This window comes from Conger conger, chromosome 1, assembly GCF_963514075.1.
Source record: "Conger conger chromosome 1, fConCon1.1, whole genome shotgun sequence".
Taxonomy (NCBI): Eukaryota; Metazoa; Chordata; class Actinopteri; order Anguilliformes; family Congridae; genus Conger; species Conger conger.
Window position 1 is genome coordinate 83987669 of NC_083760.1, and position 26880 is coordinate 84014548.

Genomic DNA, 26880 nt, shown 5'->3' on the forward strand with positions numbered 1-26880 from the left:
CCTCCCTAGTTATCTAGCTGACTTTTAAATATCACCACCAAAGCTAGTTAATGGTTAAGTTACATCATACAAGACCAAAATGAGTCACTAAAAATGTTTAACTGGGCCGACATAAAAAAAGGTGTTTGTGGGGGGAAAAGAAATAAACAGCAGATCAAAATTCCTCTTCAAAAATTGCTCTTTGTCAGGGTTGTTTGGGGGGTGAAGCCGATCCAAGCATGTGCTGGGTGCCACCTGCATGTATAGCATTACTGCATTGTCTATAGCATTCACAGCACCATTGTGCTGCCACACAAAATAAAATCTTGAAACAGCAATCTTTAAATTGTACTTATAATTAGTTCTGCAGCACCGTTACAACTATATTTAGTGCACAAAATACAAGCAATGGCTGCTGACTGACTCCTTGGAGAAGAGAACCAAATATTTTTTGTAGTGTTTTAAATATGCATAATGCATATCAATAACACTGTAGGCTATGTGTTCAAACAATGTAGGTTATAACGTGGATCACTGAGGTGTCCCTTATTCAATTCTTTAATGTGATTCTACATGACACAAGGAGGCATTTTACTTTACATTTTTATTTCAAACAAGCAAAATAATCATCTCGCGGTTGTATGCCTCTGCTAAGCAGTCGAATTGCAGTTTACATCCCTGTCTGCGCAAACTCATTTGTGTTACCTTTAATGTAAACAACATTAAATGTTTTCTGAATATTTTGTTAAAGGCAGAGAAGTGGAATGATAAAACCAGGAAAAGTATTTGATTAGAAAAAATGTTTTAATCAAATTGAACAAGTTTAACCAACATTGTATGAATTTATTTGATTTGCACCATCCTCGAGTAGTCGAGGAGGGTTAGGGTGGCCGTGCAGGTCAAAGTGCTGCTTAGTTGAAGAGGACGAAGGAGGCCAGAGGCACCAGGAGGAGGAAGAGGATGCTCTGTCCGATGCGCAGGGCGTTGTTGCACAAGTTTCCCTCACAGCAGTTCTCGTCCACAATGGCTCCCAGTTGAGTATTCAGTGATCCAGAACAGAAACTTTGGGATGCACATCCCTTCACCTTCCCAACTGCAGGCACTTCAGAAACAATGGGAAGAAAATGTAATTTTCAAGAAATAATATTTATGATCTGCCTAAAGATTTATTTCCTGTATTTTAAGTCTTACAGAGCCTCCCCCTAATTACCCTGGGTTAAAAGAATATTTAACACGGTAATTTGTACTCTTGTTTTGCAATCTGTGCATTTGGTTTGCTTTATGCCCAAATAATTAATTAATAATGATTAATAATTAATTAATTAATAATTATCAATGCCCATATTTTTAGGTACATTCGTGCCATGTCTATTCCCAGCATAAAATTACAAGATAAGAAAGTTCTCACCTGTGACCATAAAGCAGCGATCTTCACTTCCCTTGCACTCCAAAGTACTTGTGCAGTCACCAGAAGCTGCACAGGTGAAACACTTTTTGCCATTGGTGCTGGATTCTGGTAATGCTATAACAGGATAATAAGATAATGTGTGAATTCTGGACAAGTAAAAAAGAGACTTAAGAAGACACAGGGAGCTCTGCCTGTTCATAACCATAACATAAAGTAAAAATAAAAAAGTAAAATTGTAAACATTCAAGTTATGTGAGCTTGGAGTTGATGTCTAATTGTGAATCACCTGACTACCAATAAATCAGCCATTGGTTAATTCAGAGGTAAACCGCAACCTAATAAGGGAAATTAAACCATGGAACAATTATGTCACTTAGTACCCTGTAATTCTCATGTCAAAATGTAAATATGGAATATTTACCTGGTGGTTCTTGATTGTTGCACAGGTTGGAATCACAGCATTGGGTGTTGATAGTTGTCATAAAGATTCCACTGTTAAGAGATCCACTGATACACTGATCTGGTGTGGTGCATGACTTCATCTTTACAGGAATCTGTTTTCCTCCTAAAGACCAAAAGACAGACGGGTCAAGAAAGATCAAAAATAAAAATCACGATCAACAAAGACAATTTGTCTACATGTGAAATATGTAACACTGCTGTTGCCGGGAGTTGTATATCTTCATCCATCAAATAACGCAATACAGTGTCGCTTATTTAAATGGAGGATGAGACAGAAAGTGCATTGATTTTTATATATATATATATAAAATCTCAATCAAAGCCTGTTACATATAAAACACCCTGTAGGGGACATGAGTTTTTGGTCTAAATCTCATACATTTTTTGTCACCCATTTTATGTAAAAAAAACGATATGTAACCTTTTTTGCCAGGTCTCAGGAGTTCATATCATTTCTAATGTGTGTTTCACTTCAAGGCAAGCCTCAACAAGCCTGTTTTTCTTCTTTTTCAACCAAACCACTAGACAAAAATAATCTATATCTTGCACATAATTATTTGCACATAACCCATGACAAACTGAAAGACTGAAATCCTCCTCATCACAATTCAGATGATTCTGCTTGGAATCACTGTAGACTATTGCCTAAAAAAATGCCTAGTGCACATTAGAAGCCATATCCCCTTGGGTGTTTAATCAGCCGATTTAGTAAAGGCTGTTGGTAAAAGAACACCTGCTACCATGCAAATCTTGTCGTCGTTCTAGCTCACCCGTGGTGACTGCTACTGTGACACTGGCACATTTGGTCTCGCTTGCTGGACATGTTTTTGTCATCTGCGAACACGATCCAATACCAGTGGGTATACACTCGAAACAATCCAGTGGGTATGCTGAAACATATTTGGAAAAAAACACTTATTTTATTATTTAAAAAGATACAGTTGCAGACCCTTCTAAAGTAAGAGCTCATTTATATGTCACTCTTTATGAAAAGTTCTATTTAAAATCTGCATGCTAAAAGGACAATAAAAACAAAATAGAATATAACACAAAATAATTACCTTAACTGAATTTGGCATCTAAACAGAAGTAGCCAATCTAGCCTAGACTAAAGGCTTCTCAGTTTTCACAAACTGAGTGGGTGAATATTTGAGAAGGGCTGAACAATAGTCTGTAGGAGAATACTGTGTTAGCCAACGTAGCCTACATGTTAAACTAAATCCCACATGCCATTAATGACAACAATTTCAATTTACATTATTGCTTTCTAACTGTCACGAGAGCAAGATTTAGTGGTATTACCTTTGGAGAAGAGTGCGCACGTCAGGGCAATGGTGACTAGTTTCATTGTGTCCAGTATTATGCGCGCAATCCATGAAAACGAGACTGCGACCGTTTATATACTGTGAACCTGAGGAGCGTAAAGGCGTGACCCTGGTATAGTATCAAAGCACCTCTCTGAATAGAAACTTAAAATTGTGCATATTCCTGTAAATTTGGGCAATAGGTTTCATACAGGATATGGCAGGGTGCAGTGAGGAAACTGCGTCTGCCGAAGTACATGCAGTTACAGTGTATTTATCGTGTCCCCCAAAAGTGTTCACACGCTTGATAAAGACTAGTAAGGATGAAAATACAAACAATATCGGTTATGAATCGTAATTGGACAATTATATTCCAAAATACAAAATCTGCATTAACATGCTATTCTTTTTTTTTGTTCAGTTTAGGCTCCTTCAATCATAGCGATCTGTATACTGTATACAGTCAGGTCCATAAGTATTGGGACATCGACACTATTCTCATCTTTTTGGCTCTATACACCACCACAATGGATTTGAAATGAAACGAACAAGATATGCTTTAACTGCAGACTTTCAGCTTTAATTTGAGGGTATTTACATCCAAATCAGGTGAACGGTGTAGGAATTACAACAGTTTCTATTTGTGCCTCACACTTTTCAAGGGACCAAAAGTAAAGCTCAGCTGTTCCATGGCCAGGTGTGTGTTATTCCCTCATTATCTCATTTACAAGGAGCAGATAAAAGGTCTAGAGCATTGCATTTGGAATCTGTTGCTGTCAACTCTCAATATGAGATCCAAAGAGCTGTCACTATCAGTGAAGCAAGCCATCATTAGGCTGAAAAATCAAAACAAACCCATCAGAGAGATAGCAAAAAAATTAGGTGTGGCCAAATCAACTGTTTGGAACATTCTTAAAAAGAAAGAACGCACCGGTGAGCTCAGCAACACCAAAAGACCCGGAAGACCACAGAAAACAACTGTGGTGGATGACAGAAGAATTCTTTCCCTGGTGAAGAAAAACCCCTTCACAACAGTTGGCCAGATCAAGAACACTCTCCAGGAGGTATGTGTATGTGTGTCAAAGTCAACAATCAAGAAAATACTTCACCAGAGTGAATACAGAGGGTTCACCACAAGATGTAAACCATTGGTGAGCCTCAAAAACAGGAAGACCAGATTAGAGTTTGCCAAACAACATCTAAAAAAGCCTTTACAGTTCTGGAACAACATGGACAGATGAGACAAAGATCAAGTTGTACCAGAATGATGGGAAGATAAGAGTATGGAGAAGGACAGGAACTGCACATGATCCAAAACATACCACCTCATCAGAGAAAGCATGGTGGTGGTAGTGTCATGGCGTGGGCATGTATGGCTGCCAATGGAACTGGTTCCCTTGTATTTATTGATGATGTGACTGCTGACCAAAGCAGCAGGATGAATTCTGAAGTGTTCCGGGCAATATTATCTGCTCATATTCAGCCAAATGCCAATGACCCGAAGCATACTGCGAAAGCAACCAGAGTTTTTTAAGGCAAAGAAGTGGAATGTTAGGCAATGGCCAAGTCAATCACCTGACCTGAATTCGATTGAACATGCATTTCACTTGCTGAAGACAAAACTGAAGGGAAAATGCCCCAAGAACAAGCAGAAACTGAAGACAGTTGCAGTAGAGGCCTGGCAGAGCATCACCAGGGATGAAACCCAGAGTCTGGTGATGTCTATGCGTTCTAGACTTCAGGCTGTAATTGACTGCAAAGGATTTGCAACCAAGTATTAACTGATAACGCCATCCGGAGAAACCTGCGTCGTTGTTCTTAATAGGGTGCCATAATAGATTATTGCAATTTTAGTATTTTAACAAATAATAATGAAAAACTGGTATATTCTATTTATAGACCAACAGAGGTATTTTGACCAGCTGAGGCTGGTGTTAACAGTAATTTCCATCCGGGAGAGAAGACCGTGTGACCATGCACAGTCAATGCAACTGCTATCAATGGGGGCATGTGTGCGCAAGTCGCTGTGATATAGTAGGCCTATTACACTGTGTTACAGGGATCCCGTTAATGTAGATGCTCTAGATTCTGACAACTGTCAAATTTTGAACAAATAGGTGCACACGTCAACATTTAATGCATATAACATTCAAAATGTGGCCTATACTAAAGTACGGTACCCACGGTGCAATAATTAGGCCTACAATATTTCAGGATACATCACGTTAAATACACTACTGTTACACGTTCTAAGGTGATCTTGATTAATGAACACAACTGGGCTCTCTGCCAAAGTGTGACGGCTACACGTACGCCTATTCGGAAGCTATAATGCATTCTTTCACTTCCGCCATGCGTTTTAATGTGACATTGTTTCGTTTATTCTTAATACAAGTCTTTCCAGTAAAACGAAACTGATATCAGCATACGGGCCGATAAGCAAAGGGTGCAGCTTCCCCTCGTCACCCTTGGTCTGCGCTAGAACATAAAATACGGTAACATCAGCTGAAGTGAATAATCCGTTAACTTGAATCGGCATAAGAGCTGCATTAGGTACATTTATAAAAGTATTACAAAAGGTCAAATTACCGTTTACATTTTACATTTTTGTCATTTAACAGACGCTTTTAATCTGAAGCGATTTACAAGTGCAAAGATTCTTCCACTGGTTAAAAGCTTCAAATACATAACTAGTAAAATACGCACGAAGGGGTCTTATAAAGAAAAGGGAAGTCATCGTGAGTGCATTTTTTTTTTTAGGGTTAGGGTTAGACAATAGGGATATCGGATTGGGGGATTGATGTCTTTTTCCATTAAATAAATGAAATAATAATTGTGTAATAGTAAATAGTACTCACATTCCCGTTGTCTAATATTACATTTTAGCTAAATATCTGAAACCTTTCCGTGTGGCAGATATGTAATAACAGAGGAAATCAGGAAGGAGGCAAATATTTTTTCACGACACAATAAATGATTCTTTGTGTTGTTTTTATGCAGCCTTTTCTCTTCATTTTTATTCAGGGTGCCAATAATTCTGGAGCCCGTTCCAGATATAAGGCCTCTTGAGAAATGGGATGGCATCTCCCACGGTCTTCCTTATCTCCAGCTTTGACCTGCAGCTGGAGGAGACGATGGAGAAAGAGCTGCCCAAGCACAACAAGCGTGTCCTCCTGCTGTCGGTGCCCAACATCACCCTGGCTATCCACAAGAGAAAGAAGGAGGCCCTGCAGGCCAACATATGGCTGGTGTCCCTGCTGTCAACTGAATTTAAATAATTAAACGCTCTGTATGTCCCATAACAATTCAGCTAACCCCCAATGCAGCTACCTAGTTGTCTAAAACAAGACAAAGGGTATCAACAAGGGGTGATATTAGGACACTACAAAGGTATATTAGTTATATTTTCAATATAGCCGACTGAAGGCATTTACATTTCAGATAAAAAGATGAATATGAGACGAATATGGTTAAATATTTAAATATTTTACATAAACATTTTTGTCTCAAATCCAAAAGCCTTAACATTTGGGAAAAATAACAAATTTCACTCTACCTTTACTGTATTTCATTACACACAAAGCATTTTAGCATCTGTGAAAATGGGGCCGGTATGCGGGTACACTCACCAGTTCTCAGTGAGGATGGTGCGAGAGTGCTGGCAGCGAGACAGGGACATGGCACATCACAGAAATATGTTAGACACTCAGGTGGGGAAGAAAGCATCAGCAGAGGCCTAAAAACCACAAACTGCAGCTGCATCCTTGTCTCGGTCATGAGTAAAAACTATTTGACTACGTTTATAAAAATGTATCATAAATTGCAGATATGATAAGCTACAGCATTGTTTGGGAGCAACACCATCAGGAGAAACCTGTGTCTTTATTCTGACTAGGGAGCCATCATAGATTATTCCAATTTTAGTATTTGAACAAATAATGTCAGCAAAAAAATGTTTTTTTCTCATTTGCCACCCACATGTTACAAAATAAGGAACTGTTGTCGCTAAATGCAATGGCATCTTAAAAAATATAGAGGTTATACAGATAAAACCGTAAATTGTAAAGGTACAATAGCTAATATTTTTGCATTAAAACATTGTTACAAAACATCATGTTCTTACCTAATGAAAGCGGGTATACATTTACTCTACAGACCCATATTAGCAATTGCTGTGAACATGATTCCACCAAAAATACTATACAATCTTAAAGATATGAGTTCAGCTAGTAAATGTGTACCCCCTTTCATTTGGTAACAATTGATAGTTTTTGAGTTATCAGCCTTGCAAATGAGCTGGGTGGCAACTGACAGTCAATAGCATTGCATGCCCATACCACACTGGAAACACAGCAACAATTGCTGGGAACATGATTTCATGGAAATTACTGTAGAATAATAAAGATATGGTTCTCTAGAGTAAATGTATATCCCTTTCATTTAGAAACAATTTACAGGTTTTGAGTTATGAGCTGGGGCGGCACAGATGGTGCAGTGGGAGGTCCTGGGTTCGAATCCCCGTCGGCCGGGGCCTCTCTGTGTGGAGTTTGCATGTTCTCCCCGTGTCTGCGTGGGTTTCCTCCGGGTACTCCGGTTTCCTCCCACAGTCCAAAGACATGCAAGTTAGGCTGATTGGAGAGTCTAAATTGTCCGTAGGTATGAGTGTGCGAGTGAATGGTGTGTGTGCCCTGCGATGGACTGGCGACCTGTCCAGGGTGTATTCCTGCCTTTCAGATAGGCTCCAGCCCCCCTGTGACCCTGTTCAGGATAAGCGGGTTCAGATAATGGATGGATGGATGGATGGATGGATGGATGGAGCTATGCAAATGAGCTGGTTGGCAACTGACAGTCAATAGCATTGTATGCCCATACCACACTGGAAACACAGCAACAATGGCAAGGAACATGATTTCACAGAAAAGAGTGTTCAACATTAAATATATGGGTTTATGGCTTAAATGTATACCCACTTTTAATTGGTAACAATGTATAGTTTTTTTGTAATTAGCTTTGCAAATTAACTGGTTGTGAACTGATTGTGTATAACAATGCATGTTTTTGCCACACGTGAAATGCGGCAACAACTGGTGGCACACTTTTTTAGAGAAATGAGTGCACAGTTTTATATTCTCTGCAAATACATCAAAATTATATCCAACTGTATTCATTTTAAAAAGAGAAATGATAAAATTACAGTTCATGTATTCACTGAACTTTTATTTTGATAAATGTGAACTGGAAGTCTCCAATTGTGGCCAGCAACATTTGCCAATTTCACGGAGCTACGCAAAAGTCGGCAATGGACCGGTTAGTATGGAAAGTTCGAAAGTTTTAAATTGAAGCTGTGCAAGTAATAAAGCTTTAAATTCGTTTTCACGTATGTTTTTAAGGACGTCATCACAGTGCGATTTTGATGACGCCCAGTTGCCTTCATAGACCATCTGTCTATGGTTGCCTTGCCTCAATCATAATTCATATAACCAATCCCTCTTCATCATGCTTTTCGGCGCAAGTCGCTATTTTTATCACGGTCTTCACTTCAAGACAATCCTGTATCACTGGTTAACTGATCATACCCTCAGGTAGATCGGCTAAAGACCGTAAGTGAAGGCTACCTCGCAACTCCTATACATATGTTATATAGACTAGTGCATGCGAGGAGGTGCTTGTGCTCAGGCTGATGGTCGTGAAAATACTCCGTTAAAACCAAAGTCCACCGGGTGTATTTGATTGGCTGCCCTGTTATCTGTTTCAGAAGACGCGGAGATCTTTTTTTCATTACAAGTGCTTATTTGTTGCCGGAACTGTGGTTATGAATCTGCATTTCGGGGGAATAAAGTGTAGCGGTAACCATCACATTCTGAACACGGAAAGGTAAAGAGAGTTCTTCTTCTTCAATATGACTTAAGGGGTTCAATCATACATTAATTAGCACGTTAAACTTTAGTGCTGCCTTTCTATGAGTCAGCATATAAGTTATGTACCACTAGCAAGTTGGCTCGCTAGATGTTTAAGTTCATACAGCGAGATATGGCTTTCACATCGTGCAGAAAGCTTACCAAGCTGTTTACGATGTTGACACTGACAGGTTGACAGATTCAGAAACGAAATAGAAGGCTACGTGTTATCCAACAAATGGTAGTATTGGTATGGCGTATTGTTGGAGGAAGTATCTTACAATAAACTAACTCATGATAGTTACTGTAATTCGCGAATTGGCAGATAACTTTAACTAGTTGACATTCGTTAATTGCGCATATTTTTATTATTATTATGATGATTATTATTATTATTGTTATTCCGCATCATTGACGGTTGTGCGCCATCCCTGCCCCCTAAGGTAATTAACCTGCATAGACAATTTACAAACATGGCCTACATACTGAGCCTCGCAATATCGATAGGCAGCTCGCTTTTGCCAACTTCGTGCCTGACCTATTACGTAGTCCAGTACTTTTGTTCAATGAGCACTAATATGCAGCAATCGGACTGAAAGAAATCTATTGCACCGCCCCCATTAACTTACTTACAGCGGGCCATAAATATTCAATGGAAACGGGATCTAAAACTGCCCTGTTTCTATTGGAAGTGTCTAAATGCAAAGCCTCTTAGGACGTCTTCGGAATTTGGCAAGACTCGCATGTTATTTTGTCGTTGCTAAGGCAACTGGAATATAGGCAAGACCTGTGCAGGCACACATTCAAGCCTCTTTTTAATTGTTGTCTCTCAAACTATGCTGCGAAGGATCCTTGAATTGTAGGCTATTGATCCTTGAAAGTCATTGGTGAATTGGATGTTTATGAAGGTGTGGGAACCCTGCAGTTGGCCGTTGATGTTTTGGAGATGTTATACTGCCAGTGGTCCAGGGGCACTATTTAAGATCAATGACACAATGAATTCAACAAAGTATCAGGAACCCTTGGCAGAAAATCTGGTTGCCTCTGCCAGGAATTTGAGACTTGGTGATAGGCTGATTGTCCAGCAGGATAATGATTCCAAATATACATCAGAATTCACATAGAAATGGTCAAGTAAAAGCAATGACCATGTTCTGCAATGGCCATCTCAGTTTCAGATAGGGGTATCCCAAGAATATCAATGATTCTGAAATGTTCTGCATGGAGGAATGGTCAAAAGTCCCCGTGTTCTCTAAAATTATCGGAAAAGATAGGGGAGTTTGCCGTATTAAACCAGGGGTGCCAATAATTGTGGGATTAAAAAAAGTTTTAATTTGTTTGATTCCATTGAATGATTAATAAAGCACACTGCTTTACACATGTTGGAAAATAAAACTTATGTTAGTAAACATTTTTTATTTTACAGTTTTTGTTTGTGAATTTTGTGAGTTTTTTGTGAATATTCATCGAGGGTGCCAATAACTCTGGAGTTCCGTCAGACTGAGATAACTAAATGAAGCAAAATTGTATTACCAATTTCATTTTGTTGATTTTATTTACAATAATTGTTAGGGGTGCCAATAATCTGTTTATCCATCCATCCATCCATTATCTGAACCCGCTTATCCTGAACAGGGTCGCAGGGGGGCTGGAGCCTATCCCAGCATACATTGGGCGAAAGGCAGGAATACACCCTGGACAGGTCGCCAGTCCATCGCAGGGCACACACACCATTCACTCACACACTCATACACTCATACACTCATACCTACGGGCAATTTAGACTCTCCAATCAGCCTAACATGCATGTCTTTGGACTGTGGGAGGAAACCGGAGTACCCGGAGGAAACCCACGCAGACACGGGGAGAACATGCAAACTCCGCACAGAGAGGCCCCGGCCGACGGGGATTCGAACCCAGGACCTCCTTGCTGTGAGGCGGCAGTGCTACCCACTGCACCATCCGTGCCGCCTAATCTGTTTATGGTTTTCATAAAAAAATGAGATTACTTAATAAAAACTTTGAAACGTGAGAGTAAATGTATTGAAATGAAAGTATATGATTGAACAGAACATATACAGTGAAAAAGTATTTGCCTCCTTTCTGATTTCCTTTTTTTATCGCATATTTGTCACACTGAATGGTTTCAGACTGTTAAGGGCAGCAAAACATCCACACACCATCACAGTACTTTCACCATTTTTTACTTTTGGCATGATGTTCTTACTGTGAAATGCTGTATTAGCTTTACACCAAACAACACGTATCATTCAAAAAGTTCCACTTTTAACTGGTCTGTCCATAGAACATTATCCCAAAATGCTTTGGGATCATCCAGGGGCTTTTTGTGCAATAGTGAGATGAGAATTGATGCCTCTCTTGGTAAGCTGTGCTTCCCACCTGGCTAGTCTCTCATGAATCCCTTTGCCCAGTCTCTTTTCTTTACAGTATAGTCAAGAATAATAATATTAGCTGAGACTAGACAGGCCTGCAGGTCTTTGGGTGTTCTTGGATCATTTGTGACTACCTGGATGAGTTATCAGTCATTTTGGCAGGCTGGTCACTCCTTGGAAGATTTACCACTGTTCCAAGTGTTCTCCATTTGGTACTACTGTGCTTCGGTGGCCTAGAGCCTTAGAAATAGCTTTGTGACCTTTTCCAAACTGATATTTCGACAACATTCGAAATATTATGAATTTGAATTTGTCCACATTTATTATTTATATCATATTATAGGAAGCATATGATTCAAGGAATCGGATGAGATACATTTCATACCAAATGGAGTTAACCATAGTTTCAGTAACTCAAGGGAAAACCTGCATGTCCTCTCTTGGTAATCATCTCATTTTCCCTACTTAACAACCCCCAAGGTGGGGGTCTAAATTCCAGATTTGATCACCCCTCCAGGTTGATTTATGGCACTGCCGCCTGGTCCAAACATATGATTTGGCATAAAAGCAAGGGAGACAGACCAATCTGGGGAGATTGCATTCGACTTGCCACACAGCACGTTCTATGTATGTGTAGCAATGGAAGATCTCATTCGACTTCCCACACGGCATATTCTATACTCTGTGTTTGTGTGTAGCCAAAGCAGGCTAGGTATGATTATTTACTCTATCTCTATTCTTAATTTGTGTATTTTGTAATTGACTATTGGTATTCTAAAGCTAATCACCTACCTGTCTGTGAATAAACTATTTTGTTTGTAACTTGCGTGATCTCCATGACTCTAATTCATCTTGTACCTTTTCAGCCTAAATTACAACTGAATACTCAGGGGCAAATATTGGCCAATGACCGACTGATCAGCGGCTTGGTACTTTCGTGGTTGTTTCCAAGCTGGGAAAGGCAGTCAAGTTCGGCCCATACAAAGGGTTGGTGGAGCATCCATCTTGTAATTTGGTGCGAAGGGAACCCATGGGCGTTTCTACTCCGGTTCCTGTCAAGTTAACTCTAAGGAGCCCTGTAAATGCACGCCGACCTGGGCTCGCAACTATCATGGCAGTATATTCCATGTATTGTGTTGGCTACACTCTCAGCCTCTGAGTTCTCTGCCAAACTGAGATTTCAGCAATAATGCTAATCCCCGGGAGCATATATTGAGTAATGGTAGCGCATGTAAGTCGAGTGTAATCACTCCCGAGGTTTGCGTATGTTTCAAACCCAAATTTCTAAATTATATCTTAAATGTAGTCAGATAACGAAGGTAAATGTGTTGACCCTATTGTGGAGATTCTTGGTCAGCCCAGACCAGTAAAGAGCGGAAGGCAGAGCGGTACTACTGTCTTTGTAACGTGGTTTATTCATTAGCTGATCTAGACTCTCATTATTATTTAATCCTACTAATATTCTTCCAGCAACACCAGAAGGACAAGCATGCAAACCCCTTCGGCCCTCGCTAAATTCCGTCATTTGGTTAGTGTGGAGTTTTACAGTGTTCATAGTGTCCTTTGCTTATTGTTTCCCGTCTCCTCCACCGACGGCACCTCTGACTGCACTCTCACCCTTCTGCAGGAGCTCTACGGAGAGGTGCGCTCCACCTCCGGCAGGGAGCTCTCAATGCAGACTGTGTAGGGCATGCTGTCCCAGGTGGCATTGGGCCAGCAGGTCCTGTCGGGTCTGCTGGAGAGTCGGATCCCGGTGCTGGGCAACATCATCTCAGGGGGCGTCTCCTTCATGGCTTCGTACAGCCTACTGAAGTCTGCCATCAAGGACCTGCGTGAGGACGCCGAGAGAGTGATGGACAGAGCTCTGGATGGGGCAGACGACGCCCGAGAGGACATTCCGGATCCAGGATATTTTTATGCGGACTAAGGGAGCCAAATGTGACCCCGGGGATTTGGCTGGGTGATGCTGGGAGGGGAAACCTACAGAGGACTATGTATTAAAACTGCAAATGGATTGCAGATTGAATTAGCCCTGCACATTGCACACATAGCACTATACAAGTACAATAGTGCTAAGACAAGGCTGCCCAACTGAAACTGAACTGTTTTTCCTGACTTTTTCTTTACAGACAATTTACATCATACAAAAACAGAGACAAGGACACAACAACATAGTCTCCAAAAGCCAGAGAAAAGAGGTGGGTCTTCAGATGGGATTTAAGTGTTGGAATAGTGGAGGCAGTTCTGACATGGAGTGACGGAGCGTTCCACAGCTTCGGGGCAGCCACTGAAAAGGCTAGATCTCCTTTCAGTTTACGCCACAAACGTGGAACTTACAAGAGTAGTTGGGTAGAGGATCTGAGCAATCTGGAGCTGGAGTGTCAGAAAAGGAGGTCAGAGAGGTAGGGAGGGACCAGACAATTTGACAGTGGAGAGATGGAAGTACATGAGCGATATGGTCACTCTTTCAGGTGCCTGTTAAAAGCCTGGCAGCTGCGTCTTGAACCAGTTGTAGGGGAAGTTGGGAGGACTGACTGACGCCAATGTATAATGACAGTATCCACCTGTCAGTCTTTGGCTGATAGGATTGGCTTGATTCAATGTTTCTGAGGTGGAAGAAGCTGCATTCAACAACTGCATTGATCTGTGTGTGTCAAAGCAGAAGGCAGAGTCAGAAATCACACTCAGATTCCTTGCATGTGTTTTAATGAACAGGGAGAGTCTGTGGTGACAAACAATAGCACATCAGTCTTACTTTCATTAAGCTAGAGGACATGCTTTGGTTATCCAGCATTTGATTTCCCTGAGCAGTTAAAAGTTGTTTGTAAACAGCCTTTGTTGTTTGGCTTCAGTGTTATATACAGTACATACAGTAGTACATGATCAAATTACATTGTAACCAGGGCAACATGAAATAAATATGCAGTCAGAGCTGTTGTTCATGAATCGAGCTTACACTATTAATTGTTCTAAAGTATTAAATCATTGTTCACTGGTAAATCTTGATTCCTCCATGTCGGTTTGTGGATGAACTAATTCTCACTTCAGTTTATATGTTTCTGAATTGGTCTTTTAGAAATTAATTATTTATATCATATTATAGGAAGCATATGATTGCAGCTATTGCTGCTTAGGGTGGTGCAACCAGTTACTAAGATTAAGGGGGAAATTAATTTTTCACAGGGGTGATATGGGTGTCTTTTGTCGTTAAATTAATTAAATAGTAAAAGTGTTTTCGTTTTTGTTTACTCAGGTTCCCATTGTCTAATATTACATTTTGGCTAAATATCTGAAACCATTCCGTGTGACAAATATGCAATCACAGAGGAAAGGATGGGGGCAAATATTTTTTCACAACACGATAACAAAAACACGGTGTTGTTTTTATGCAGCCTTTTTTCTTAATTTTTATTAAGGGTGCCATTAGTTCTGGAGCCCACTATATAAAAAAAGGTACTGTTATTTCTCCAAGGTGAAACCAAAGTGTATAAAAATAGCTTAAATAAAAACTGACTGTGCAGTTCAGCCACATCCAAATTGTTTAATTATAAAAAATTGTGGCGTCAAGAAAAAAATTGTATGTGTACATATGTGATGGTACTTGTTTCTATGTTTTCTCAATAGCTTGACCACCCTGAATATTAAAATAATCATACATAAGTGCTATAACCTATGGTACACACTAATTATAGCAGTGGGGTAGGGAGGAAAAGGTGCAGCCTGAAGAGGTGAGTTTTCAGTCTGCGCTTGGAAATGGTCAAAGACTCTGCTGTCCTGACCTGGCCAGAACAGACAGCAGTCGTGACCTAGAATTGCACTGCTTGTTGTCCATCACCACTCCGAGGTTCCTTGATCTGGGGGATGAGGTCACTGTGGTGTCCCCTAGCGAAATGGAAAAATCTGAGAAGGGGGAGGTTAGAGCAGGGATGAAGATTAGCTCTGTCTTACCTGGGTTGAGCTTTAGATGGTGGCTGTCCATCCAGATCTGGATGTCTCTCAGGCAGGTGGAGATATAGGTGTGACTGTGTGTCAGTTGGGGGGAAAGGAGAGAAAGAGTTGAGTGTCATCAGCATAACAGTGGTATGACTTGCCATGGGCACAGCTAACAGGGTCAAGGGATCTGGTGTAGATGGAGAATGGGGAGGGGGGGACTGAGGACTGAGCCCTGGGGAACTCCTGTAACAAGGGAATGACCAGCCCAGTTGACCTGGGAGGACCAGGCAGAGAGATAGGACTTAATCCAGTCTTGGGCTGTGCCACAGTTCCCTTTAGCTGCCCTCCTGCTGGGAGAGCTTGAGTTGAGAAACATCAGCGTCTGTGTTGGGAGAGAAAGAGGAGAAACAGGGGCAGGCACAGAGATTGAGGCAGGCACAGAGGTGGTGGTGGTGGTGGTGGAGGTTGTGTGCTTTTGTTGCCTTGGGGGTTGGCTGTTAGGCCGCAGTTGTAATGTTAGAGACATTTGCTCTAATAGAAAAAAAAACAATACTATGTAAAGGTGAAAAAAATAAAAATAATATTAACAATGAATGAATTGATGCTTTTGTGGGTATGCCTGTTTAGGTCACATAATTTGGCAGTGCGGCAGGCAAGAGCAGGCTGAAACCAAATGGGTCCTAGCAGTGGCGAATGTGGAATGTTCCATCCCAACTAAACTAAATCTAAGCCACCCTGTAGCTTTTGTGCATATGACAGCGAATTGGGAGTTTTTGCGTTTGGAAATATCTGTTGTGCATTTTGACATACGCGCAACTGCTTCACAGTTTGTACTTTTGAAAGTGACATGATTCCAGTAGTCTGCAATATGATGCTACTGACAGTTAAAATATCCAGTTATTTTATTGGTGGGTGAGCTTTGTCAACCTGGTGGTGTAGAGTTGGGGAGGAAATTTGTTTTTGATTGTGAACACAGCAGCAAACCAAGGAAATAAATCCTGCATCATATGCCTTTTAATGCGTATAGATGACTGACTTTCCCTGTCTCAAATTTGCATCCCAGGATTTTTAATCGATCAGTTCAGCAAATGCTTTCACTTTCAATGTGGTATAATGGCATGTGATTCTTTTAGGAATAGAGTATACATTTACATATTTGTCTGGACTTGCTACGGCTAATGCCTCCGACTTATTTGTGGGTGTTTGTTCTCTGCTCAGCTGCATATGAGGAACCTGAGCTTGCCATCCAGACCACCTGCGACAGCGTCATCCTCATCCTCTCCACCCTGGGCTTCCCTCAGCCCACTGTGCTGTGGAGAACCAAGACAGGAAGTGACATCACCAACTGGAGCAACACCACTATGGTCCTGAAAGAAGGGGGAGAACATTATGAGGTAGTGAGCGAGATGGTGCAGAGTGACCCACACAATTGGACTGTCACATTTGAGATGAGGCTGGAGCTCCTCAACCAGAGCTTCTCCCGCTCGGTCAGCCTCCGCCCACTCCCAGGTAGGGGGCAGATAGTGCACATACTGAGCAAAGGGTCACCCACACAAATTCAATGAAAACATCTTTAAAAATTCAAGAATTCTTATCTCACTCAAACACAACCACCAGCAAAACTCTATCTGCAGCACTTTTTGCACATGTTAACGTACCGTTTTCAAAACTTAACACAATTTGATTTATATATTTCTATGTTTCAAAAGATATTTTTTGTTGCAAATCATCAACATTTTTTTGGCATAAATTCAAGTCAAGAACTGTTTTTGCCGAAGTGCAATGTATTGAAAATTCTCCAGTTTTGTTGTGCAGGCAAAAAAATGCTGTGTTGTTTTATGCACGCCAAAGAAATTATACACTGTTACAAACAAAATGCCATTAGCTAAAATGCCTTTTAATCATCAGTTCAATAACATGCCCGGAGTCGATTCTTTGATGAGCTGAAGTTGAACTGAATTTTCTTTCACACGGATGGGGGTAACGCATTTTAGGTGCAACTACGTTACAAATACTGGTCCGAGAGGGTGGTACATGGGTTCCATGGGTTTTTCGAGAGAGCCTATACCAAACATAGATACTAGAATTTTTATCCATCTATCTATACAAATAGAAAATGAGGCTTAAGGGGTTAATTGTCACTATTTAAGATCAATGACACAATGAATTCAACAAAGTATCAGGAACCCTTGGCAGAAAATCTGGTTGCCTCTGCCAGGAATTTGAGACTTGGTCATAGGCTGATTGTCCAGCAGGATAATGATTCCAAATATACATCAGAATTCACATAGAAATGGTCAAGTAAAAGCAATGACCATGTTCTGCAATGGCCATCTCAGTTTCAGAGGGGGGTATCCCAAGAATATCAATGATTCTGAAATGTTCTGCATGGAGGAATGGTCAAAAGTCCCCGTGTTCTCTAAAATTATCGGAAAAGATAGGGGAGTTTGCCGTATTAAACCAGAGGTGCCAATAATTGTGGGATTAAAAAAAGTTTTAATTTGTTTGATTCCATTGAATGATTAATAAAGCACACTGCTTTACACATGTTGGAAAATAAAACTTATGTTAGTAAACATTTTTTATTTTACAGTTTTTGTTTGTGAATTTTGTGAGTTTTTTGTGAATATTCATCGAGGGTGCCAATAACTCTGGAGTTCCGTCAGACTGAGATAACTAAATGAAGCAAAATTGTATTACCAATTTCATTTTGTTGATTTTATTTACAATAATTGTTAGGGGTGCCAATAATCTGTTTATGGTTTTCATAAAAAAATGAGATTACTTAATAAAAACTTTGAAACGTGAGAGTAAATGTATTGAAATGAAAGTATATGATTGAACAGAACATATACAGTGAAAAAGTATTTGCCTCCTTTCTGATTTCCTTTTTTTATCGCATATTTGTCACACTGAATGGTTTCAGACTGTTAAGGGCAGCAAAACATCCACACACCATCACAGTACTTTCACCATTTTTTACTTTTGGCATGATGTTCTTACTGTGAAATGCTGTATTAGCTTTACACCAAACAACACGTATCATTCAAAAAGTTCCACTTTTAACTGGTCTGTCCAGAGAACATTATCCCAAAATGCTTTGGGATCATCCAGGGGCTTTTTGTGCAATAGTGAGATGAGAATTGATGCCTCTCTTGGTAAGCTGTGCTTCCCACCTGGCTAGTCTCTCATGAATCCCTTTGCCCAGTCTCTTTTCTTTACAGTATAGTCAAGAATAATAATATTAGCTGAGACTAGACAGGCCTGCAGGTCTTTGGGTGTTCTTGGATCATTTGTGACTACCTGGATGAGTTATCAGTCATTTTGGCAGGCTGGTCACTCCTTGGAAGATTTACCACTGTTCCAAGTGTTCTCCATTTGGTACTACTGTGCTTCGGTGGCCTAGAGCCTTAGAAATAGCTTTGTGACCTTTTCCAAACTGATATTTCGACAACATTCGAAATATTATGAATTTGAATTTGTCCACATTTATTATTTATATCATATTATAGGAAGCATATGATTCAAGGAATCGGATGAGATACATTTCATACCAAAGACAGGGGGAGACAGACCAATCTGGGGAGATTGCATTCGACTTGCCACACAGCACGTTCTATGTATGTGTAGCAATGGAAGATCTCATTCGACTTCCCACACGGCATATTCTATACTCTGTGTTTGTGTGTAGCCAAAGCAGGCTAGGTATGATTATTTACTCTATCTCTATTCTTAATTTGTGTATTTTGTAATTGACTATTGGTATTCTAAAGCTAATCACCTACCTGTCTGTGAATAAACTATTTTGTTTGTAACTTGCGTGATCTCCATGACTCTAATTCATCTTGTACCTTTTCAGCCTAAATTACAACTGAATACTCAGGGGCAAATATTGGCCAATGACCGACTGATCAGCGGCTTGGTACTTTCGTGGTTGTTTCCAAGCTGGGAAAGGCAGTCAAGTTCGGCCCATACAAAGGGTTGGTGGAGCATCCATCTTGTAATTTGGTGCGAAGGGAACCCATGGGCGTTTCTACTCCGGTTCCTGTCAAGTTAACTCTAAGGAGCCCTGTAAATGCACGCCGACCTGGGCTCGCAACTATCATGGCAGTATATTCCATGTATTGTGTTGGCTACACTCTCAGCCTCTGAGTTCTCTGCCAAACTGAGATTTCAGCAATAATGCTAATCCCCGGGAGCATATATTGAGTAATGGTAGCGCATGTAAGTCGAGTGTAATCACTCCCGAGGTTTGCGTATGTTTCAAACCCAAATTTCTAAATTATATCTTAAATGTAGTCAGATAACGAAGGTAAATGTGTTGACCCTATTGTGGAGATTCTTGGTCAGCCCAGACCAGTAAAGAGCGGAAGGCAGAGCGGTACTACTGTCTTTGTAACGTGGTTTATTCATTAGCTGATCTAGACTCTCATTATTATTTAATCCTACTAATATTCTTCCAGCAACACCAGAAGGACAAGCATGCAAACCCCTTCGGCCCTCGCTAAATTCCGTCATTTGGTTAGTGTGGAGTTTTACAGTGTTCATAGTGTCCTTTGCTTATTGTTTCCCGTCTCCTCCACCGACGGCACCTCTGACTGCACTCTCACCCTTCTGCAGGAGCTCTACGGAGAGGTGCGCTCCACCTCCGGCAGGGAGCTCTCAATGCAGACTGTGGAGGGCATGCTGTCCCAGGTGGCATTGGGCCAGCAGGTCCTGTCGGGTCTGCTGGAGAGTCGGATCCCGGTGCTGGGCAACATCATCTCAGGGGGCGTCTCCTTCATGGCTTCGTACAGCCTACTGAAGTCTGCCATCAAGGACCTGCGTGAGGACTCCGAGAGAGTGATGGACAGAGCTCTGGATGGGGCAGACGACGCCCGAGAGGACATTCCGGATCCAGGATATTTTTATGCGGACTAAGGGAGCCAAATGTGACCCCGGGGATTTGGCTGGGTGATGCTGGGAGGGGAAACCTACAGAGGACTATGTATTAAAACTGCAAATGGATTGCAGATTGAATTAGCCCTGCACATTGCACACATAGCACTATACAAGTACAATAGTGCTAAGACAAGGCTGCCCAACTGAAACTGAACTGTTTTTCCTGACTTTTTCTTTACAGACAATTTACATCATACAAAAACAGAGACAAGGACACAACAACATAGTCTCCAAAAGCCAGAGAAAAGAGGTGGGTCTTCAGATGGGATTTAAGTGTTGGAATAGTGGAGGCAGTTCTGACATGGAGTGACGGAGCGTTCCACAGCTTCGGGGCAGCCACTGAAAAGGCTAGATCTCCTTTCAGTTTACGCCACAAACGTGGAACTTACAAGAGTAGTTGGGTAGAGGATCTGAGCAATCTGGAGCTGGAGTGTCAGAAAAGGAGGTCAGAGAGGTAGGGAGGGACCAGACAATTTGACAGTGGAGAGATGCAAGTACATGAGCGATATGGTCACTCTTTCAGGTGCCTGTTAAAAGCCTGGCAGCTGCGTCTTGAACCAGTTGTAGGGGAAGTTGGGAGGACTGACTGACGCCAATGTATAATGACAGTATCCACCTGTCAGTCTTTGGCTGATAGGATTGGCTTGATTCAATGTTTCTGAGGTGGAAGAAGCTGCATTCAACAACTGCATTGATCTGTGTGTGTCAAAGCAGAAGGCAGAGTCAGAAATCACACTCAGATTCCTTGCATGTGTTTTAATGAACAGGGAGAGTCTGTGGTGACAAACAATAGCACATCAGTCTTACTTTCATTAAGCTAGAGGACATGCTTTGGTTATCCAGCATTTGATTTCCCTGAGCAGTTAAAAGTTGTTTGTAAACAGCCTTTGTTGTTTGGCTTCAGTGTTATATACAGTACATACAGTAGTACATGATCAAATTACATTGTAACCAGGGCAACATGAAATAAATATGCAGTCAGAGCTGTTGTTCATGAATCGAGCTTACACTATTAATTGTTCTAAAGTATTAAATCATTGTTCACTGGTAAATCTTGATTCCTCCATGTCGGTTTGTGGATGAACTAATTCTCACTTCAGTTTATATGTTTCTGAATTGGTCTTTTAGAAATTAATTATTTATATCATATTATAGGAAGCATATGATTGCAGCTATTGCTGCTTAGGGTGGTGCAACCAGTTACTAAGATTAAGGGGGAAATTAATTTTTCACAGGGGTGATATGGGTGTCTTTTGTCGTTAAATTAATTAAATAGTAAAAGTGATTTCGTTTTTGTTTACTCAGGTTCCCATTGTCTAATATTACATTTTGGCTAAATATCTGAAACCATTCCGTGTGACAAATATGCAATCACAGAGGAAAGGATGGGGGCAAATATTTTTTCACAACACGATAACAAAAACACGGTGTTGTTTTTATGCAGCCTTTTTTCTTAATTTTTATTAAGGGTGCCATTAGTTCTGGAGCCCACTATATAAAAAAAGGTACTGTTATTTCTCCAAGGTGAAACCAAAGTGTATAAAAATAGCTTAAATAAAAACTGACTGTGCAGTTCAGCCACATCCAAATTGTTTAATTATAAAAAATTGTGGCGTCAAGAAAAAAATTGTATGTGTACATATGTGATGGTACTTGTTTCTATGTTTTCTCAATAGCTTGACCACCCTGAATATTAAAATAATCATACATAAGTGCTATAACCTATGGTACACACTAATTATAGCAGTGGGGTAGGGAGGAAAAGGTGCAGCCTGAAGAGGTGAGTTTTCAGTCTGCGCTTGGAAATGGTCAAAGACTCTGCTGTCCTGACCTGGCCAGAACAGACAGCAGTCGTGACCTAGAATTGCACTGCTTGTTGTCCATCACCACTCCGAGGTTCCTTGAACTGGGGGATGAGGTCACTGTGGTGTCCCCTAGCGAAATGGAAAAATCTGAGAAGGGGGAGGTTAGAGCAGGGATGAAGATTAGCTCTGTCTTACCTGGGTTGAGCTTTAGATGGTGGCTGTCCATCCAGATCTGGATGTCTCTCAGGCAGGTGGAGATATAGGTGTGACTGTGTGTCAGTTGGGGGGAAAGGAGAGAAAGAGTTGAGTGTCATCAGCATAACAGTGGTATGACTTGCCATGAGCACAGCTAACAGGGTCAAGGGATCTGGTGTAGATGGAGAATGGGGAGGGGGGGACTGAGGACTGAGCCCTGGGGAACTCCTGTAACAAGGGAATGACCAGCCCAGTTGACCTGGGAGGACCAGGCAGAGAGATAGGACTTAATCCAGTCTTGGGCTGTGCCACAGTTCCCTTTAGCTGCCCTCCTGCTGGGAGAGCTTGAGTTGAGAAACATCAGCGTCTGTGTTGGGAGAGAAAGAGGAGAAACAGGGGCAGGCACAGAGATTGAGGCAGGCACAGAGGTGGTGGTGGTGGTGGTGGAGGTTGTGTGCTTTTGTTGCCTTGGGGGTTGGCTGTTAGGCCGCAGTTGTAATGTTAGAGACATTTGCTCTAATAGAAAAAAAAACAATACTATGTAAAGGTGAAAAAAATAAAAATAATATTAACAATGAATGAATTGATGCTTTTGTGGGTATGCCTGTTTAGGTCACATAATTTGGCAGTGCGGCAGGCAAGAGCAGGCTGAAACCAAATGGGTCCTAGCAGTGGCGAATGTGGAATGTTCCATCCCAACTAAACTAAATCTAAGCCACCCTGTAGCTTTTGTGCATATGACAGCGAATTGGGAGTTTTTGCGTTTGGAAATATCTGTTGTGCATTTTGACATACGCGCAACTGCTTCACAGTTTGTACTTTTGAAAGTGACATGATTCCAGTAGTCTGCAATATGATGCTACTGACAGTTAAAATATCCAGTTATTTTATTGGTGGGTGAGCTTTGTCAACCTGGTGGTGTAGAGTTGGGGAGGAAATTTGTTTTTGATTGTGAACACAGCAGCAAACCAAGGAAATAAATCCTGCATCATATGCCTTTTAATGCGTATAGATGACTGACTTTCCCTGTCTCAAATTTGCATCCCAGGATTTTTAATCGATCAGTTCAGCAAATGCTTTCACTTTCAATGTGCTATAATGGCATGTGATTCTTTTAGGAATAGAGTATACATTTACATATTTGTCTGGACTTGCTACGGCTAATGCCTCCGACTTATTTGTGGGTGTTTGTTCTCTGCTCAGCTGCATATGAGGAACCTGAGCTTGCCATCCAGACCACCTGCGACAGCGTCATCCTCATCCTCTCCACCCTGGGCTTCCCTCAGCCCACTGTGCTGTGGAGAACCAAGACAGGAAGTGACATCACCAACTGGAGCAACACCACTATGGTCCTGAAAGAAGGGGGAGAACATTATGAGGTAGTGAGCGAGATGGTGCTGAAGCAGAGTGACCCACACAATTGGACTGTCACATTTGAGATGAGGCTGGAGCTCCTCAACCAGAGCTTCTCCCGCTCGGTCAGCCTCCGCCCACTCCCAGGTAGGGGGCAGATAGTGCACATACTGAGCATAGGGTCACCCACACAAATTCAATGAAAACATCTTTAAAAATTCAAGAATTCTTATCTCACTCAAACACAACCACCAGCAAAACTCTATCTGCAGCACTTTTTGCACATACCGTTTTCAAAACTTAACACAATTTGATTTATATATTTCTATGTTTCAAAAGATATTTTTTGTTGCAAATCATCAACATTTTTTGGGCATAAATTCAAGTCAAGAACTGTTTTTGCCGAAGTGCAATGTATTGAAAATTCTCCAGTTTTGTTGTGCAGGCAAAAAAATGCTGTGTTGTTTTATGCACGCCAAAGAAATTATACACTGTTACAAACAAAATGCCATTAGCTAAAATGCCTTTTAATCATCAGTTCAATAACATGCCCGGAGTCGATTCTTTGATGAGCTGAAGTTGAACTGAATTTTCTTTCACACGGATGGGGGTAACGCATTTTAGGTGCAACTACGTTACAAATACTGGTCCGAGAGGGTGGTACATGGGTTCCATGGGTTTTTCGAGAGAGCCTATACCAAACATAGATACTAGAATTTTTATCCATCTATCTATACAAATAGAAAATGAGGCTTAAGGGGTTAATTGTCACGTTTCAGGTCTGTCTTGCCTTGTTTTATGTTTAATCATTTTGTCTTAGTCACGTATTGTCCTATCATGTATTATGTTAGTCTAGATTCGTCATGTTGTTTAGTTTATTTCTTGTTCCGATAAATTGTCTTGTCATGTCTAGTTATGTTTTCGTTACGATTATTTTTACCTTGTTATGTTGAGTGGTTATCGTCTTAGTTCGTTTAATGTTATGTTTTGATTTATGTTTATCGCTACGCGAACTGGTTGTTGTTTAAACATACACCCTGATACACATTGATACACACGTCTTTCCGCAAACCTTGCATTCCGGCTTTCTCTCTCTCCCTTTCTGTCACTCACACCCTAATTGTTTCGTTTGTCTATTTACTAAAATCTACTAATGCTAGATCAGCATTGGGTAATGCTAACATACTAATCAGGTGTTTATGTTTCCTTACGTTTCTCGTGCATGTCATTTACTAATTTACTAATGCTAGGGCAGGATAGGTTTATTACTAACGATTACTAATTACCTTGTTAAACTTGTCATCCATCGCACCTGTTTTCCATTTCCTTGCTGCTCTCTAACCTGTCTACACCTGTCTACACCCGCATTTATAGCCCAGTCGCACTTCGGTTCTTTGCAAAATTGTCTGCCTCTTGTACGTCAAGGCAACGTTTGAGCATTATAGCCCATTCATTTCACGTTAAGATCAAGCATGTTTTTCGATCACTGTTTATTGATTTCGGTTTCGTTGACCATCGCTTGTGTTTGACTACGTCCTCGCCTACTGCTTTTGTACCTTTGCCTCGCTGTTTTGTTTATGGTTTCGACTTCCGCATCGCCCTCGACTACGACCCTGCCTGCCGCCCGCCCGTACTTCTGCCCCGCTGACAGCTCTCCTGCTACCGGACCTCCCTGCACGTCTACCGACTACGAGTTCGCCTCTTCCCCCGGCACCGTGTTTTCGGTTTATTTATTGTTTTATTGGCTGGATCTATGTGTATGGACTTTGCTTGTTTTGACTACGCTCCTGGGATTCGTCCCGAATAAAGCCCTGAGGGGACTTTATATTTTGTTTCTGAGTCGTGCATTTTGGGTTCAACCCCCACGCACCCGTCTCATTAATCTCAAATAAAGAACACCCAGAAGTAACACATACATTTGGCCTCGTGCCCATAGTCATCAGTCTTTTTTATTTATATAAATGAGCATATATTTACATGAGTGTTAATGATGTTGTCCTGCCATATAAAACACCTCTCTTCACCCAGACGTGAGTGTGTCTCTCTCCTTGACAAGAAGAAAAGGTAGGAAAAGTCACTTTTCCTTGTTTTGTTGTCAATAGAGACCAAAGTCCTTTTTGATTCAGATCATAATTTAGAAATGCTACTAACTTTGTTCAGAGTAAGGTGTATGTTCATATTGAATTATTGAATATACACTAATCTCAGCCGGTACAAAATTTTATTGAAAGTTGAAGGTGAAGGATTTAAGAATAGAATCATGTCAAAAATATTGTGAAATATGAGAAACACTCTCTCAGCAGATTATTGCAACTATTGTAACAATGTGTACTAAGTAAAAAATTTTATTGAAATAATCAAGGAAAAAGTCATCCAGAACTATTTTTGGAATGAGGCATATTGTCTGCTAGGGATTCAAATATTTAATTTAATCTGCATTAGATTGTTGGGTCACACATTAAAATAAGGTACATGAGTTGCCATTAACAAATGTAGTTAATTAAGCAATATCACATGAGAGGGAGAGCTGTTGTACTGCATATTGTAGGTACGAGGCCCAGGCCGAAAGCTGAAAAAAGGTGTTTGTGGGGGAAAATAAATAAACGGCAGATCAAAATTCCTCTTCAGAAATTGCTCTTTGTCAGGGTTGTTTGGGGGGTGAAGCCGATCCAAGCATGTGCTGGGTGCCACCTGCATGTATAGCATTACTGCATTGTCTATAGCATTCACAGCACCACTGTGCTGCCACACAAAATAAAATCTTGAAACAGCAACCTTTAAATTGTACTTATAATTAGTTCTGCAGCACGGTTACAACTATATTACAAGCAATGACTGCTGACTGACTCCTTGGAGAAGAGAACCAGATATTTTTTGTAGTGTGTTTTGAATATCCATAAGGCATATCAATAACACTGTAGGCTATATGTTCAAACAATGTAGGTTATAACGTGGATCACTGAGGTGTCCCTTATGCAATTCTTTAATGTGATTCTACGTGACACAAGGAGGCATTTTACTTTACATTTTTATTTCAAACAAGCAAAATAATCGTCTCGCGGTTGTATGCCTCTGCTAAGCAGTCGAATTGCAGTTTACATCCCTGTCTGCGCAAACTCATTTCTGTTACCTATAATGTAAACAACATTAAATGTTTTCTGAATATTTAGTTAAAGGCAGAGAAGTGGAATGATAAAACCATTAAAAGTA

General features: G+C 40.8%; 1 protein-coding gene and 1 long non-coding RNA gene across 5 annotated transcripts; one reads left to right on the forward strand and one right to left on the reverse strand.

The window, feature by feature from the left end:
• Positions 1-764: 764 nt before the first annotated feature.
• On the reverse strand, positions 765-3298 carry LOC133137058 (phospholipase A2 inhibitor NAI-like). Its single transcript, XM_061255492.1, has 5 exons — positions 3152-3298; positions 2620-2739; positions 1809-1952; positions 1388-1501; positions 765-1081 (listed from the first exon to the last, which is right to left on the reverse strand). The coding sequence occupies exons 1-5, from the start codon at positions 3195-3197 to the stop codon at positions 891-893; spliced, it is 615 nt and encodes a 204-aa protein (XP_061111476.1). The 5' UTR covers positions 3198-3298; the 3' UTR covers positions 765-890.
• Positions 3299-8586: 5288 nt separating this feature from the next.
• LOC133121353 (uncharacterized) lies at positions 8587-25502 on the forward strand. Of its 4 annotated transcripts, XR_009707999.1 has the most exons (5): positions 8587-8753; positions 8909-9027; positions 19997-20567; positions 23521-23817; positions 25322-25502. It is a non-coding gene; the product is annotated as an uncharacterized LOC133121353 (long non-coding RNA). The 4 variants fall into 4 exon arrangements; XR_009707996.1 differs by having other exon boundaries at positions 23521-25359; XR_009707998.1 differs by lacking the exons at positions 19997-20567; positions 23521-23817; positions 25322-25502 and adding an exon at positions 13071-13873.
• Positions 25503-26880: the final 1378 nt, after the last annotated feature.

Bases quoted from the DNA above. Each gene is read 5' to 3' on its own strand.
- LOC133137058 (XM_061255492.1), bottom strand. From the start codon at position 3,197: ATGAAACTAGTCACCATTGCCCTGACGTGCGCACTCTTCTCCAAAG. The intron at 2,740-3,151 runs GTAATACCACTA...AATATGTTTCAG, and splicing joins GTGCGCACTCTTCTCCAAAG to CATACCCACTGGATTGTTTC. The intron at 1,953-2,619 runs GTGAGCTAGAAC...TTTGGTCTTTAG, and splicing joins CACAGTAGCAGTCACCACGG to GAGGAAAACAGATTCCTGTA.